Source organism: Poecilia reticulata, chromosome 5 (genome assembly GCF_904066995.2).
Source record: "Poecilia reticulata chromosome 5, P_reticulata-male-v2, whole genome shotgun sequence".
Lineage (NCBI taxonomy): Eukaryota > Metazoa > Chordata > Actinopteri > Cyprinodontiformes > Poeciliidae > Poecilia > Poecilia reticulata.
Genome location: NC_088834.1, coordinates 4,616,627 through 4,632,256, shown reverse-complemented (window position 1 = coordinate 4,632,256; position 15,630 = coordinate 4,616,627). Strand labels below are relative to the sequence as shown.

At 39.4% G+C, this 15,630-nt stretch overlaps 1 protein-coding gene across 3 annotated transcripts; it reads left to right on the top strand.

Annotated features, from left to right (window-relative positions):
• The first annotated feature begins 233 nt into the window (after window positions 1-233).
• apcdd1l (adenomatosis polyposis coli down-regulated 1-like) lies at window positions 234-13,972 on the top strand. Of its 3 annotated transcripts, none has more exons than XM_008408917.3 (4): window positions 234-658; window positions 9,084-9,267; window positions 10,427-10,946; window positions 11,900-13,972. In XM_008408917.3, the coding sequence occupies exons 1-4, from the start codon at window positions 604-606 to the stop codon at window positions 12,656-12,658; spliced, it is 1,518 nt and encodes a 505-aa protein (XP_008407139.2). In that variant the 5' UTR covers window positions 234-603; the 3' UTR covers window positions 12,659-13,972. The 3 variants fall into 3 exon arrangements, with proteins under 3 accessions (XP_008407139.2, XP_008407138.2, XP_008407140.2); XM_008408916.3 differs by having other exon boundaries at window positions 236-658; window positions 9,081-9,267; XM_008408918.3 differs by lacking the exons at window positions 234-658; window positions 9,084-9,267 and adding an exon at window positions 9,988-10,323.
• Window positions 13,973-15,630: the final 1,658 nt, after the last annotated feature.

Below are 15,630 nucleotides of genomic sequence, written 5' to 3'. Positions count from 1 at the left end.
CTGAATGTCTCAAAATGGTGAGTAAGTAACATTTCACTCATGGGTCGCTGCGTTGCCCTTTTGCACCTTCCTAAAAGCTCGTCAGCCCTTCACTTCACTGAACCCCTGCTGCTCCCCTTCCTCCTCCTCCTCCTCCTCCTCCTCCAAACACACTACAACTTTCTCTGTCTGCCCTCCCTTTCTGTCTCCCTGTCTGCTCCCTCCTCTCAGCTCAAAACTATAAGAGTGAGACAGGAGCACACACACACACAGAAAGTCCACCCTGCTCACGTGCACAGACACACTCGCTGTACATACATCGAGTGGAGCAGATCTGAAATCTTTGCTCCTCTCGTCAGCCAAAGGAAAACACCTGCATGGGCAAGAAAGACTGATTTTTGCAAATCAAAGTATGGAAGCCAAGAGGAGGAGGTAGAAGGGACCAAAGTTTTATCAGTTTCTGAGGGAATCCTGGATTTCTCATGTTTGAGTTTTTGCCTTGGTCTTTTTTTAATTTTTTTTCCGCTCTCTCATCTCTTGGTGACAGGAATGTCTCTTTGATTTTGGATTTCCAACAGGTGAAGGTTTCTATTTTTTGAGCAGTTTGTGTGAGAAGCAGAAAATATGTCAAGCGGACGGCTCAGTCACCTGCTGAGGGGAATCCTGCTGCTCCTTCCAGGTGAGTCCAGATTTACATTTTACTGCAAGGTTAAAGACGCAGAGAATTCATTTCTTTCCAGTCAAATACAAACTTTACGTTTATTAGATGCAAATCCTTACTGTTAATCCAACAGGCGCAGCTTTTCTCTCCGCAAACCAAAGAATTTCTTGTGTGAAAACAAAGATTGTCTCATTTGAGCAATCAGCTAAAATCTGTGGGATTATTGCGGCTCAGAAAACAGATGGCAGCGCAGTGTGACAGAGCAGATGAATTCATAATTGCAAGGAAGTCATTATGTAATTCACAACTGTGGATCACCCAGTTTAAAGCTAAAACCACAACGGATGCTGACATCAGTCTCATGAATGGCCAGCCTGTGTTCCCCTCTCTGTCACCGTGTGTGTCTTCAAAGCTCAGTGCGATCCGAGGCCACAGGAGGAGTTTTCTTGGCTGAGCCGTTCGGTGCGTTTAAACAATGGTTCCCTGGGAGCAGAGAAGTGTGGCCCTGGAACTAATGTTACCATTATGGTAATGGTTAGAAAAACAGGAGGCAGACATTTCCAACACCGCCGCAGGCTGCAGCCGATCACCCAGAGACGCAACGTTCCTGGTAACGTCAGGGAAAGTTAGTGTTACAGGCGGCTGGATGCAGACAGGAGGAAGCATCTGTCTGCTTCTAATCATCATTTAACAGCTCAGTGGTGCTCTGCTCCGCCATCTTTCACTGCTTCAGTGGCACACTGGTATCTGTGGCCTGTTTTCTTTGTCACAATTCAAGTTTAGCTGAGGAGACAGGCGAGGTTATGGTTGCTCGCTCTGAGCAGATCACTCTAACCAACCTGGATTGAAATTAATTTAATGGGTCACAGATGTCAGAGTGCCGGACCGTTTGATTTTTAACAGATGTAATGTTAATTCTGAGTAAACGCTGAAAAATAATCAATCCAAAGAAGGTGGTGTTGCAGATGCAAAGTTGAACAAGTTTTAAATATTTTTACTGAAAGAAAACTCCAGATTGTGTCTCCTTCTAGCTTGAACACAATGATCTCCAACAGTGAACCGTCAACTACATCCACAATATCAGGATTTACTCCGGTTCATTACGCACAAATTCTTTCAATTAACTTTGAGCAAAAACTCTGAGAAAACCGAAATGAGTGGATGTGTTGTCTTCAGACACAGAACTTTTGCCTGTTGTTTGATTCAAAGTTCACAAACTACAGAGCAACTCAACCAAGCAAACTCCCGTAGATCTCCTATCTAAATAAACAGGGCTGTCGGATTAAGGCGCTTACGCGGTGATGAAAAGACAACAGTAGTTGTCCTTGCTCTGCCCTGAGGACAGAGTGATGCTGCAGGTCTGCAGGGCCGCGATCATCTGTGGGGGTGGAGGCAGAAATAAGGAAGACGGCTGGGGAGGGGGGCTCAGGGTTAGAATAACAAAACGGACCCTGTGTTCTTTAAATCAACCTGACCTTCGCTTGACTGTAGCGACAATGGTGGCAGCAGGTACTGGTAAATTTCTCTCCTTACCTGTTGATGGGTAACTCACTAGTCAAAGAGTAAAGCAAATCAGTTTTTTTTTCTTTATATCAGTGCTTTTGTTTATGCAGTAATTAATGTTCATTTTACAATGTTGGTTTAAAATTCCTGCCTGTTAGATTAAACATTTAAGAGAAAATAACAGAGGAGACAAATTCATCTCCAAGCAGAGAAATCCTTCAAGTCGCAGTGAGGCTGCACCATATGGATAATTATTTACCCATTTGTGGACATAAAAACAAATAAAATCAGAAGTTGATTCAGAGAAAAAATAAATAAACTTGTTTCTTGGTGACATGTCTGTCTGAAATAAATTATCATCATCATTATCATCAAAATTATGCCATTGTTTCAGACATTTCAAGTCGCCAGAGAACTAGTTGTGGAATGTTTGTCTTGGAAACTCATATTTGTGACCCAAATAAGACGATTATTTTGTTTGGTTTGCTCTCACTCACAGTTAGATTTTGTTTAGTCGGCAAAATTATTTATTTAGGGCTGAGACGACATCATAGTTTAGTCTGAATTATATTTTTTCACAAGACGGTGTCAGTATGTGAGCAGTGCCACCAGAATGTTTAAACCCAGAAATGCTGAGATTAGTTACATCAACTTTTTACTTTTATTGGGACATTTGCATTAAGATAAAATAAAACTCTTAACAAAACCCTATATCACTGTAAGCCTCGTCTGTCACAGTTACAGTTGTTTTATATTTTGCTGTAATTTGTATTTTTTACAGCAAACTTTTTTTTTTGCCTCAAAAAAACTAAAAGATGAATTTTTATATGAATTAAATGTGAAATTATACTACTGCGTATATTTGTTACGCTGTTGTCCAGATTTTTATCCAGGGTAACAAACCTGACTTTACATGACATTTACATTTAAGTTATACTGAGGCAACCAAATGTTATTGAACACTCAAAACATAAGGCGTATCCATAAGGGAGCATTCTGTAAGAAATAGTGTTTACGTGTCTCAAAAAGGAGCATCTTCTCTCCCTTTACACTTCAGCACTAAACTCCATCAAAGCTGCAGCAGATGAATGATTACAGCCTTCGGACCGAACGCCCACTGGATTGGACATGATATTTCTGGGCTTAAACCAATAAAGGAAATGTAGGGATTTAATCATTTGAATGATTTTTGCAACTGATTAGTTTCTAATTGACCAATGACATTGGAGATCTAAATATGATATGTGAGATTCAGATCAGCTTTTTTCTGATACCAGAGGAGGAGCAAGTTTCTATTTTCCATCAAAAACATACATTTAAGTTCATGGTAGCCTAATAAAATTGCTCTCAGTATAATTTTAGAGATTTCCAGTGGTAGTATTTGTAGTTATTTTGAAAATATTTTTTATTGTTAAGTTGTAGGATTCTTTCAAAGCTGAATGTCCATCCCAATGGACACAAGGAGTTAGAATGCATGAGGCAATGCTTAATTATTTAATGTTACCATTCAAAGAAAGTATCTTATAGTTTATTTGTGGCTTCATAATTTATTTAGTTTATTTCATCTTTTATTTTTTGTGTTTTATGAGTATAAATTTTCTTGAACTGCTTGTAAAAAATGCATTTTCCTCTTTACTTCAATGCTGAATGGGGAGTAAAAAAATTGATGCTCAGTAGATAAAATTCAGATCTAAAGGAGTTAAAAAATGTCCAGGCTCCTATTTAAAGTAACACTTATATAGTTTACAGTAAAATGAGGTTTGAGTCATTTTCATTGATTCACATAAAAGTCAAGCAACGTTGCACTATGTTAGGCCAAATCTTCCACACTCAGCAACAAAGAAAATTATAATATAGCTAAAATAATTGTTGCTTATATTAGAAGAGTGAAAATCAATTGCTTTTCACTTGTTGTATCACTGGTACTAGTTTGATCATACATAATATACTGATGTTATTGCGTGTAAATTTGCTCAGGCTGCAAATTTCTAGAGATTATCTTCTGACGATGGATGGTTTTATTCTAAAGTAACTCAAGCTTCAATGTTTGGGAATTATAGACTCAGCAACACTCATGCAAGGTCTGCAGGACAGCTCAGAGGGTTCAGGAGCATAAAAGAGCAGCTGCGAGCTGTGAATAATGGGCAGCACTCAACAGAAATATGTGCATCTCTGGGCTACTGTAGCATTTAATTTTTCTGCTGAGGAAAAACGCACACATGCACCTCACTAATCTTGTCGATCCAGCGCCCTGAGACGTCTCACTCCTCTCACGTCCAGCCATTATCCTTCTAACTGACTTCATTCACCTCATCAACCACAGACAGACACCGAGAGACAGAAAGAAAAGAAACAAAGACGAGGGGGAAACAGGGGAGGAATCTGACATTCATCCAGGAGAAATGAGGCGTAAAATATTGTGGATTTTTCATCAGAGAGGAGGAGGAGGAGGAGGAGGAGGAGGAGGAGGAGGAGGAGGAGGAGGAGGAGGAGGAGGAGGAGGAGGAGGAGGAGGAGGAGGAGGAGGAGGAGGAGGAGGAGAGCCAACAGGGCCCAGTTGTTTCATGGACAGTTTGGAGGGTTCAGAAATGCAGCTTGGATGGGGGAATGGTTATGGTCATTTTTTTTTAGGAAAAACAAACATTCAAGTGAAAAATTAAGAGATCCAACAACAGCCTGAGAGTTTGGATCTTTAAGGGGCAGTAACATGTAAAATCAACTTTTTTTTAGATTTACATCATGTTATAATGTTATTCTTTCATCAAAAACTTACCTGGGGTGTTACCTTTATTCTTTCATGCATGTTTGAGAAATGCTTTCATCTGCATCACAACCATTCAACTGTCCAAAACCGAACCAAGCTTCCAAGCTTCTGGGTGTCCTAACTTTTCTTAAGTTAGAAAGAACATTTTGCACCATTAAATCATTTTTGTTTAATGAAAGAAAGAATTATCATTTTTGTTTTTTAAATGACTTAAATCAGAGAGAAATGAGAGAGAAATGATATGTGAACATTTATTTTTACATAACTGAATTTCCAATGGGAAATCCAACTCGTTTTTTTACCCAACAGAAGGCTTCATAATGGGGCAAATAAAGATGTCCCACTCTCTGAATGAAGCCTGAAGTGCACTCTCATGCCAAACACTTGATTCCACGCAGGTTTTAATTCCAAATTCCCTGGATCTGTTTCTTGTTTTCGGAGGATTGCACATAAAGCTTCGTGTTTGACCAGCAGAGAGGACGGCCGCGGCTGCCAAACCATAATCACAAATACAAACAAACAAACAGAGGGCCGCCCAAAGGATTTTTTTAAATATATATAAATGCTATCCTTTTACAGGGTACAGTAAATCAGTGTGTGTAGTGCATTTTAGCCAAACAGTGTGTGTGTGTGTGTGTGTGCGTGTGTGTGTGTGCGTTTATAGACCCTGAATGAATGCAGGAACTCAAAGACAGGTAGATTACCTTGGCCGGCCATCACTCAGACGAAATGCGGGCCGGAGGCAGCAGCAGTGTTGTTGATGACAGACTGACCGTCCAGACCACACACAGCTGCAGGCTGCAGCACTGACCCCTGCTGGGAGGCCTGAAGTATTACAGGAAGACGGCTTGGACTGGATTATTGTTTATTGGCAGAAGTTCAGGATCAGGAGTGTGTTGTCCAGCTGTTCACACTGAACTGACGTGAAGCATGGACTTGTGTTGGACTGGTGCTCCCTCCCACCGATCCCAATGTCACAAATAACTCTGGTTCTCATTTGCAAAACCAGCTAACAGCTTTGGTCATAATTAAAGTTGATTAATCTGTCTCAGGTTTACCTGGTCCACATGTTATATAGTCAATGCAGATGGATTTATAGCTGTTTGAGTGTGTTTACAGTATGGCTTTGTAATCAGCGTATAACACAAGAACAACATGTGCTGTATGATTGTGTGTTTTAAAAAAGAGGGGATTGTGGTTTTTACCACAAAGCTCTTGGAAAGCAGAATAGCACCACATAAATCAATTTAAATGGATATGAATACAATAAATATCCCCACCTAGCTAACAAGATGTTTTTTATTCTCAAATGCAAAAAAGTCATTCTTTCAGAATGTGTTCACATTAAATATTTTGCTTAGTATAAATTGAATAAATCCAAAATCAACACCACATAGGAGAAACACTGCTTGGATGAAATCACTCCATTACATTTTCATACAATTCAATTCAATGATACTTTATTGATCCAAAGGGAAATAAAATGTTGTAACTCATATTAATTCATCATTCTTCAAGGAGTTATTGTAGCTGGTGATGGTTGTGAGCAGGAGGAATCTCCTGTAGCAGTCTGTATTACAGCCAATTTGAAGACGCCTCTGACTGAAGACCCTCTGTCTTTCTATGAAGAGGATGGTTTGTGTCACTGTGGCTAATGATTTGCATTTATACGATTTTATTTGTGAAAACATACATTTTCTGTCCACAACTAAAAAAAACCACCAGCAATTCAACAACTGAAAACTGCAAAAATTAAATATTTGATCAAATAAATAAACATAATTACCAAGCTCTAAGCTGCATAAAATCAAGAACTTCACAATAAAATCCTATGATTTATATATGCAACATTATTTCAAATAATAAAGTTTTACATGGAGAAAATATCATCAGTTCAAATTTGATTATTAAAAATGTTTTACAGACTTTAAAATCAATAAAAAGTTAAATAGTTACATCATAATTCACTTAAAAAAACATGCTCATAACCTAAAAAGGTTAGGCAGCATTTTGACATGCTGACTATGTCTTTCACATTCTGACATTAGAATAATTTAATGATTAATTACTCCAGCTCCTCTCTATGGAAATGCTTTGTATTGACTGTCTTTTCTGAGTTATAAATCTTACTAAACACCTCTCTGACCACACTATTAAAATATATTCAAAACCTAATCATGCCCACTTATCTTCTTTATGTAAAATCCCAGATGCACCAGTTTGATTTTCACTTTTTACATCGGCTATGAGAGTAAAGATAAGTTAAATCTGCTTTCAGAAAATCAAGATCTGCTCTGTGACACGGAGGTGCGAACTGCATGAGTGGCACGTTTTAGAGCCCATGGCGGAAAAAGAACTCAGTGGCCCAAACTGAAGGGTAAATTTAATGATATCCCACCGCATGTGTAGGAAGCAAATCAAATCAAATAGTGCCTGAAGGGGATGGACATTATCATACTGGATGTACTAAGCCATCAGCTAACTTGTGGTTTGAATGGTCTTCTTTCTAGAAGATTCACCACAATGAGCAATTGAGTAAGATCTGCTTTTATGAGCACTTTATAAGTAAATGTACCCATATGTCGGGAAGAGATCGGAGGAAGGGAAGAAGCTGAATGACAAGTGACCTCAAGAAGCAATTAAAAAATGCTTTAAAAACACCCATGTGTCCGTATTCGAGGCTTTTTCTGAATGTGTGTGTGGGAGGCTAACTAGGCAGCACGTCGAATGCAGCCACCACAAAAAACAGACTGCAAGGAGGACTTACATGAAGCATTACATAATAATTGAACATGAATAGTCTCCTGGGTTCAACTGACCAGCTACGTTCATTAGTTATAACCACATGCAGCACAAGCAAACACATCACCTCATGCAAGAAATTACAAAGCTCCAAAACCGTGGATGCCAAAGATAGGCCATAATTTTTACAACAAATTGACAGGCTGCTGCATGGAGGACACATGGGCTTTCGGTTAAAACCTGGATCTGTGGTCCGTGACTGTTACAGCTTGAATAACTCAATATGTGAGTGTGAGTGTGTGTGTTTGCATGAATGCGTGTGTGTGTGTGTGTGTGTGTGTGTGTGTTCAGATCAGGTGGGCAGAGCCTGGAGAACAACTGTGCGGCACACATGTCTGCGGTTGTGGTCGGCATGTGGGAAGCAGCATTCCAAGAGTGAAAGGAACAAAAAAAATATCCTCCGTTTGACATTAACAAGGTTAATAAATGCCCATCAGTCAGCCCCCATCTTAGGCTTCTTCTAAAGAAAATTCAGCTGTGCATACTTTCCACTGTTTGCCTTAAGGTTTCTGTGCTTGACCAAAGAAAACCAAATTGATCTGTGGGACGTTGTGGCTTAAACCAAGACAAGTATCTGAAAAACAAAAACTAATTATATTGACTTAAATCATCTTTTTTTTAAGTAACTTGGTAGCAAGTTTAAAAATTTACATTCCAGCACAAATTTCTACTTCTCTTAGAAATTCTTTGCAGTTTCTTTTCATTTAAAAATAGAGCCGTACCTTTTGTCTGAAACCAGACGTCAGTACTCAGCTTTGCTCCGACATCAAGCAGGTTTTTATTCTGAAAATACTTCCAGTGACAGACAGGCTGCAGATGTGTGAGCGCCATAACTGTCGAGGAGTGAAAAAAGGCTTTTAGTTGAATACAGTGTCAGGTTTTAGGAAAGAAACATTCATCATCATAAGAATTTCTTTGTTACTTTAAATCATATCATCCACATGTGTTTGGCTCAGTCGGCCTGCTGTTTGTCTATTAAAAGACACAAATACAGAAAGCATGCAGTTCACACACATTTCCTACCACAGAACAAATCCAGATACAAAGAAATGTGTTGCAGCTGTGGAAAAGAAATGTTCACTGAAGCCAACATTTATATATGGCTTCTATAGTACCATATTGGCTCTCTTTGCATGAATAATGTATCAAAATTTACCAGCCCTGTAACAGTTTGCACTCAGCCAGACTCATGTTTAGGTGTAACTGGGAGAAATGTAAATATTTAGCTTCAATTTCAAATGATGGAGGTGGATAATCATCAGCCCACGTCGCAAATCAGCCTGGAATTTACCATGATGGAGCCTCAGTGTTTATTAAACAACTGTTGTTATTTACGAATTTTAATGACTGTCCGCTTCTTCTTCTCTGCAGCAGCAGCTGTAATTGTAGCTGGAGCAAGGAGTAAACTTTGGGAGGTGCCCACTGGTCACTTCACATCCTCTTCCAATCAAACCGAGAACCTCCCACTGGAACGCTGTCAAAGCCAGTGGACAGAGGACGGAGTAAAAGTCACAGCAGATATCCCTCCCAAACTGGATGGGACATGGGTGTCGACAAGGTATGGATGTTCATAAAGTTTTCACAGCACAAAACATCTCAGTAGAAATGTATTGAACACCCGTGTAACTCGTTGTCTTTTTTTTTTCTTATTCATTTTGTCCCAATTTGTCCTAATTTTGGACTGGTTTGAGTTTTGTTCTGACCGCTCTCGCCTCAAGCAAGAAAATCCTTGTTTTGTGTTAAGTTTTGTGTAGGAAGCGAGAAAAATGATTCGAAACGGAAAAACTGACATTGAAAGAGATGAAAAAAATCCTCAATTTGTACATAATTATTCTTAAATCTGGTCAGTCTCCTCTATTTTGAGCTCCTTTCAGAATTTGCTGTTTTAGGGCATCTTGTCACTTTAAATAAAATTAAGCCCTGCCGGCCACTCCCCCTAACTCAATCTTTTACACTCCCACGTGAAAATGTTTGCAAAAAGATGCACAATTATACAACCATAAAGCATTAGTAGAGCCTCTTTCACAAGCAACATGAGTGCAGCACTTCCTGGATGGTGAGTCAAAAACAAAACACTTGACTTTTCCAGCAGCTGTTGTACAGCGCAATGGTAAAACCAGCTGACCAAACGTTCCCTAGCTCTGGTTGGGTTGCTAGGCAACGGCTGAGGTTGCTCGGTAACGGTTACAGTGCAGTCCCTGTAACGGCTCATTTTAGAGACGCCAAAAAACAAAACTTGACTGGTTTTTTTAAGCATTTGGGCTGTTTTTTTTTTTTAGAAGCAGTTGAAAACCAGCTGGAAGTATAAAAAATGTGCAAAATGTGATCTCGTTTAATGCCTGAGACATTATGCTAAATGCTAAGTTATATGTTCAGCAATATATTATTATTTGTATACTTATTCTAGGTTTGTTTGTTTTGTTTTTTGCACGAATAACACTTTAATATATTTATGTGCATTTAGTCACACTTATTGTCAGTATTTTTTCTGTTTATTACGGTAGCCTAGCAACAACTTTTTGTTCCCAAATTCACTGTTGTGTCTTTGTGGAATGACAATAAAGTAGGTTTAAGTCTAGGAAGGTGGCTCTAACCTCTTAACAGACATGCAAAGGTTAAAATTAAATTGAAACATGAAAAATTACCCCTTAAGAAATGCTAAACATCAACATAAAGCTATTCTCTAAAGACTAACTTGATTTCTTCCATGTGTTTAGATGTGAAGTTCGGCCCGGTCCGGAGTTCCTCACCCGATCCTACACCTTTCACTCCAACCGTCACTTCCAGGCACTGCAGCACTACTACACTGAGAGCAGCTGTGAAGACCCGGCCTACTCCCTGATGATCAGAGGCAAGATCCGCCTGCTCCAGGCCTCCTGGATCACCCGTGGGGCCACCGAGGCACAGCACCACCTCAGCAAAGTGGGGATTGTGGTTCACAGCGTGGCAGCCAAGCACAGGCTGGCCTCCAGGCTGCCTCCAGCCTGCGTGAGCCTGAGCCTCAATGAAGCGGTGCCGGGAAAGCTGTATGAGCTGTACAACACCCGCGCAGGCAGGGCATGTCTGGCAGCCATGGGCTTCTCTGTGACGGAGATGGGTCTGGTACGCGTGGAAACGCAGCATCACAGCCATGGAGGGAAGGTTCAAGAGCTGTTTTTAGGGGATATTCACACAGACTGGGCCCAAAGAACCCAACACAGACCCTCAGGGTACCAGCAGCCTCTGCAGAACGCCATGGTGAGATTAATAAGGATCACTGATTGATGACTGCAAGACTGTCCAATGAGCAGATCAGCTGAAGTAGCACTAGTGCAGTACTAGATAACTTAACAAGTAACAACTCAAATGGCCAAAGATTTAGGTGCATTCACATCAGCCCTGTTTAGTCCGCTTTAATTACACTTCAGCTTGTTTGCCTAGAAAGTCCGGTTCCATGGAGGAGGTGTGAATGCACAATCAAACTGTGATGCAGACCAAAACCACAAACTCTAAAAGTTTGTGGTTTTAGAGTTTGATTTTGTTCGAATGCATTTGCAAGTGAACTGGAGACCACTTCAAAAGCAAGAAACAAACTGTAGTGCTGGGAATTCTGGGTAAATACAACCAAAACAAATGTGAGTCTAAGACTAGCGAGAGAAATGGTTTTCTCTCGCTCTCGTGGTTTTTTAACAAAGACGAAGGAGAAATCCTACAATCGCTAAAATCTGATGCTACTCCACTTTTGTTTACAATTTGTGAAAAAGGGCGTTGTGCTCAGTGTTTTCTTCAGAGGTTTTCATGTCGTTTCCTTCAGTAGTTCTTGGTGCAGCGCCACCACAGGTGAACGTGGGAAAAGGTTGCTTACAGGGTTTGGTTTGACAGTGATGAGATTTATGATTGAGAGACTATGTCAAAGTAAAGCTACATTAACTTTACTTTGGATGTTAAACTTGATTTCTGAATTGATTATGGATATTTTTACCTCCACTGTTTTAAAAAATAGGTTTTGTTTTAGTGCAAATGTAAACTTGAAACACATTTAATAGCCAACTCTCTTATTTATGTAGTTTATTGCATGTAGTCAGAAGTTTGTGTTTTAATTGCTGTCATCAGACAGAACAAGACGCTAATTTCTCTGAGGTTAAGCTAATTTTTATAAAAACAATTATTAAAATCATCAAAGCTTCTCACATGTCTCTGTCTTTTTACAGCATCACATCCATCCCTGCCCTGTGTGTGCCCTGGTGTACAGATCCTCAGAGCAGCGCCCCCCTGTGTTGCCCCGCGGTCCTGCGGTTCCTCTGTCTCTGGCAGGCCACTGGGTCAGCCTGCGCTGTGAAACCCGACCCAACGTTCTTTTCCTCACCCGAGACTTCACCTTTAACCCAAGCCAGCACGCCTGGGAAGGCATCTACCGTCACTACTTGGACTCCGCCTGCTCACAGCCCACGTTCACCCTGAGAGCCTGGGGGCACTACGCTCAGGGAAACCCCTCGTCCAAACTCTCAGGAGCCTCCGAGTTCGTCTTCAAGGTGACGCAGGTGAGAGTCACGGCCATGGACGAGTCCATTGCCAAGCTGCTGAACAGCACAAGACCGGGAAAGTGTGGACGAGCGGGAGACTGGAGGGTCGGTGTGGAGCAGGACTTGACCTCCACAAACGGATGTCCTATGCTGGGCATCAAGCTGCCGCATAAGGAGTACGAGCTCTTCAAGATGGAGCTGGATCACAGAAAACGCCCGCTGTTATTCACAGGGGAGAGACCGACTGACGGGTCCAGTCCAGATCGACCATTAAGGCGGCCCACCTCCTTTCAGGCTCCCATGGTACTTTGCAACGGGGGGGAGACACATCCCTCCTTCTCAACTTTTAATAGCAGGCAATTACAGTTAGCCAGTGGGACAGCAGGCCTGGAGAAACTGGTGTTACTGGTGTTTGGATCAGCACTGTGCAGCTGGCTTGTTTACTAGAGACGTTCTCACAAATCAAACCTGGTTCTCAGCTCAAGGAGGAGATGGATGTTTGGCAGCTGAAATCATCTCTTCCCTTTAAAGACTAGAACTGAAACAAGAATCAGGGGACGTTTAAAAAGCGCTGAAAGGTTTTTCACATCTTGAGCTCAGATGTCACCTCATGAGTAAAAGACTAACCTGTTCAACAAGACCCCATTCCAGAATGAATTTAAATAAGATGGGAACGTATCTTTGACAATATTTATCCAAAAGTGCCACAATCCATTAAATAAATGAATAATGAAAATAATTATTCCAGATTTCTAGTGCAAATATCTTAGTACGCTTGAAATAAGACAAAACTAACTTTCAAGTAGCTTTTCAGCAAGGCAAGACATAGGAGCTTGTTTAAAGACAATAATTCCTTAATATTGATGAAAAAGTATTAGTTGCATCGACAGATTATTTCACTTATAGCAAGACATTTTCCCCATGTCTTGTTATACAAAGGGATTGTAATAGAGCCACTGAATGCACTCAAATTCATTAGATGGCAGAAATGGTTTTTCTGGTTGTTTGGATAAATCAATGAGTTTCCATTAATCCTGAGCATAAATTTCAGATGTTGCATTTAAACTTTTTTGTTCGAAATATCTCAGCGAAAAGCAGAAATCATGGTTTTAACTGCAAATTTGATTTTCTGGACAAGACTGAAGAAAAAAATAACTAAGTAGAAGGCAAGAAGATTTATAGCTTTCATAGTGACTGATCTCTGTAATCATGTATATAATGGATTATTTGTGTATATATTTCAAGATTTAATGACACCCAGATATTGATTAAATTACATATTTATTAGTGGAGTATGGCACTTTTGGACCTCCATATATTTTGGCTTTGGTTTGGATTGTGCAGATGTTTTCCTCAGATGGCTCACCTGCATTTTTGAAAATCTAAGAATGTTTGAGGTGTGATAATTAAACAAAATACAAATACTGACATGAGCCAGTTCCACATTAAAATTTAAGAGGTGCATATTAGTTCAATTCACATTTACCAGGAGACACCATAACTAATTCATTTTGTACAGAACATTTTTATTCTTCATTGATAAAGACTAGATAACCACCGTCACTGATCCACAGACACTGTGGATTTAAATGTTATTTTATCTTGATGCCTTTCTACCAGCAAGGTAATCTAATCAAATGAGTATTTATTTTTACCATTTATTTTGTATATTTACACACAAAGAGAATTTTTTTTTTTACTAAAATGGTTCCCTTGTCATTTAATATTTTGTATGTCCATTAAAAAGGACTTTTAATAACACATGGGGTTTATTTGCTCTTTCAAACATGATCTCAAGGTTGTTTGTTCATGCAAGTTCCTCTCTTGAGAAAATCATCTGTTTCCATACAGACAATGACGGTTACGGTCTTTGCATCTGCCAATCACAGTCAGCAAAAATGAGTGGCACTCATGCACTGCAAAAACACAAAATCTTACCAAGCTTTTCTGTGCATTTTGTTATGCAAATATCTTAAAACACTTGAATTAAGTCGAAACTAACTTACAAGTAATTTTTCTGTAAGAGCAGAGCTTGTTTTAAGTGGATAATTCCTGAATATTGGTCCAACTGCAGATTATTTTACTTATGTATGGATATTTTTCCCAGAAGTTAAATATTCTTCCAGTGGAACTGTTTTTTTTTGTTGTTTAATTTTTGTTTTTTTATCAATATTAAGTAATTATTTACTTAAAACAAGCTCCTACGGATTGCTGAAAAGTTACTTGGAAGTTATCTTCACCTTATTTCAAGTGTATTAAGATATTTACACTACCGTAGCAACTAAACCAACAATGCTTGTCAAGATTTTGTGTTTTTGCAGTGTAGATTGTTTCTGGTATAGTTTCTATTTCTGGTATAGTTTCTGTTTCTATTTCATGTTCTTTAAAAAAAATTTTAGACATTCTCTGTGGAAAAATATGCAAATATTCAAATTTTCCACAGACAAAAAAAGTTGCTGTTACGTTCCACAGACAAAATGCTAAATACTGAACTCCGGATACGCCGAGTGGTTCAGATCCAAGCAAAGCCCTGTGTTAAAGTCAAAGTCCAAATCTAAATCCAACAGAGAATCTGTAACAAAGCTCAACAATTTCTGTTCACAAAAGTTTTTTCATCCATCCTGACTGACCTAAAGCTAAAAGATTTGCAGCTGCAACTGGAGTACAAAGGGGTTTGTTCAAAATTTTGACCCGCAGCGACTCAATACATATGCGTGCCACATTACACTCGGAAGATTTATACTTTTTAAAAGAATTTGGAAAACGTTTATATCGGTGCTGCCATGTGGAAAATGAGCCGGTGATTTATTTTTCCTGATACTTTAATAGGAGAACAAGAGTGTAAAGACGGTTTTGATTTCAGGCACATAATAAAAGGGTATTTGTTGGAGGTGGAAAACAAACATGGCCACAAGTTTCACTTCAGTTATGAGTGGAGACAATAAACACAAAAAGGATTCTCTATCCTTTCCAACCAGCAAGACGGTGAATTTGTTACCTTTGAATCAATAGTTTAAATTTATTATGACTGCTTATATAAGCCAGTTATCCTGTACTGAAGCTTGATTTTGAAGTTTGATTTAGTCCTTCACATTATTTAATTATATTATTCTAATCTTTCAATGATAGCACAGTAACCGTAGAGGAAATACAGGTATTTTGGTCTTGTAAAGTAAAAATTTCACAGTTTAGCACAGACAAATCCCAAATCAGAGCTTATTGGAGTGTTTGGACAATTTTATAAAAACCTTCCACTTTGCAGCTCTGCTTTCAGGTCTTGTTTTTCCCAAAGTTTGCGTGAGAACTGTCGCGTGTAACATTTTTATACGTCCACACAGGATATACACGAGGCTCTGGAGGCTTCAGCCTTCAGTAATCACTGACAATCTGCTCAGTAACTGATGAAATATTTATTCTTG

Coding starts and splice junctions, on each gene's coding strand:
- apcdd1l (XM_008408916.3), top strand. CDS start 604: ATGTCAAGCGGACGGCTCAGTCACCTGCTGAGGGGAATCCTGCTGCTC. Junction 659..9,080: donor AATCCTGCTGCTCCTTCCAG/GTGAGTCCAGAT, acceptor TCTTCTCTGCAG/CAGCAGCTGTAATTGTAGCT. Junction 10,947..11,899: donor AGCCTCTGCAGAACGCCATG/GTGAGATTAATA, acceptor GTCTTTTTACAG/CATCACATCCATCCCTGCCC.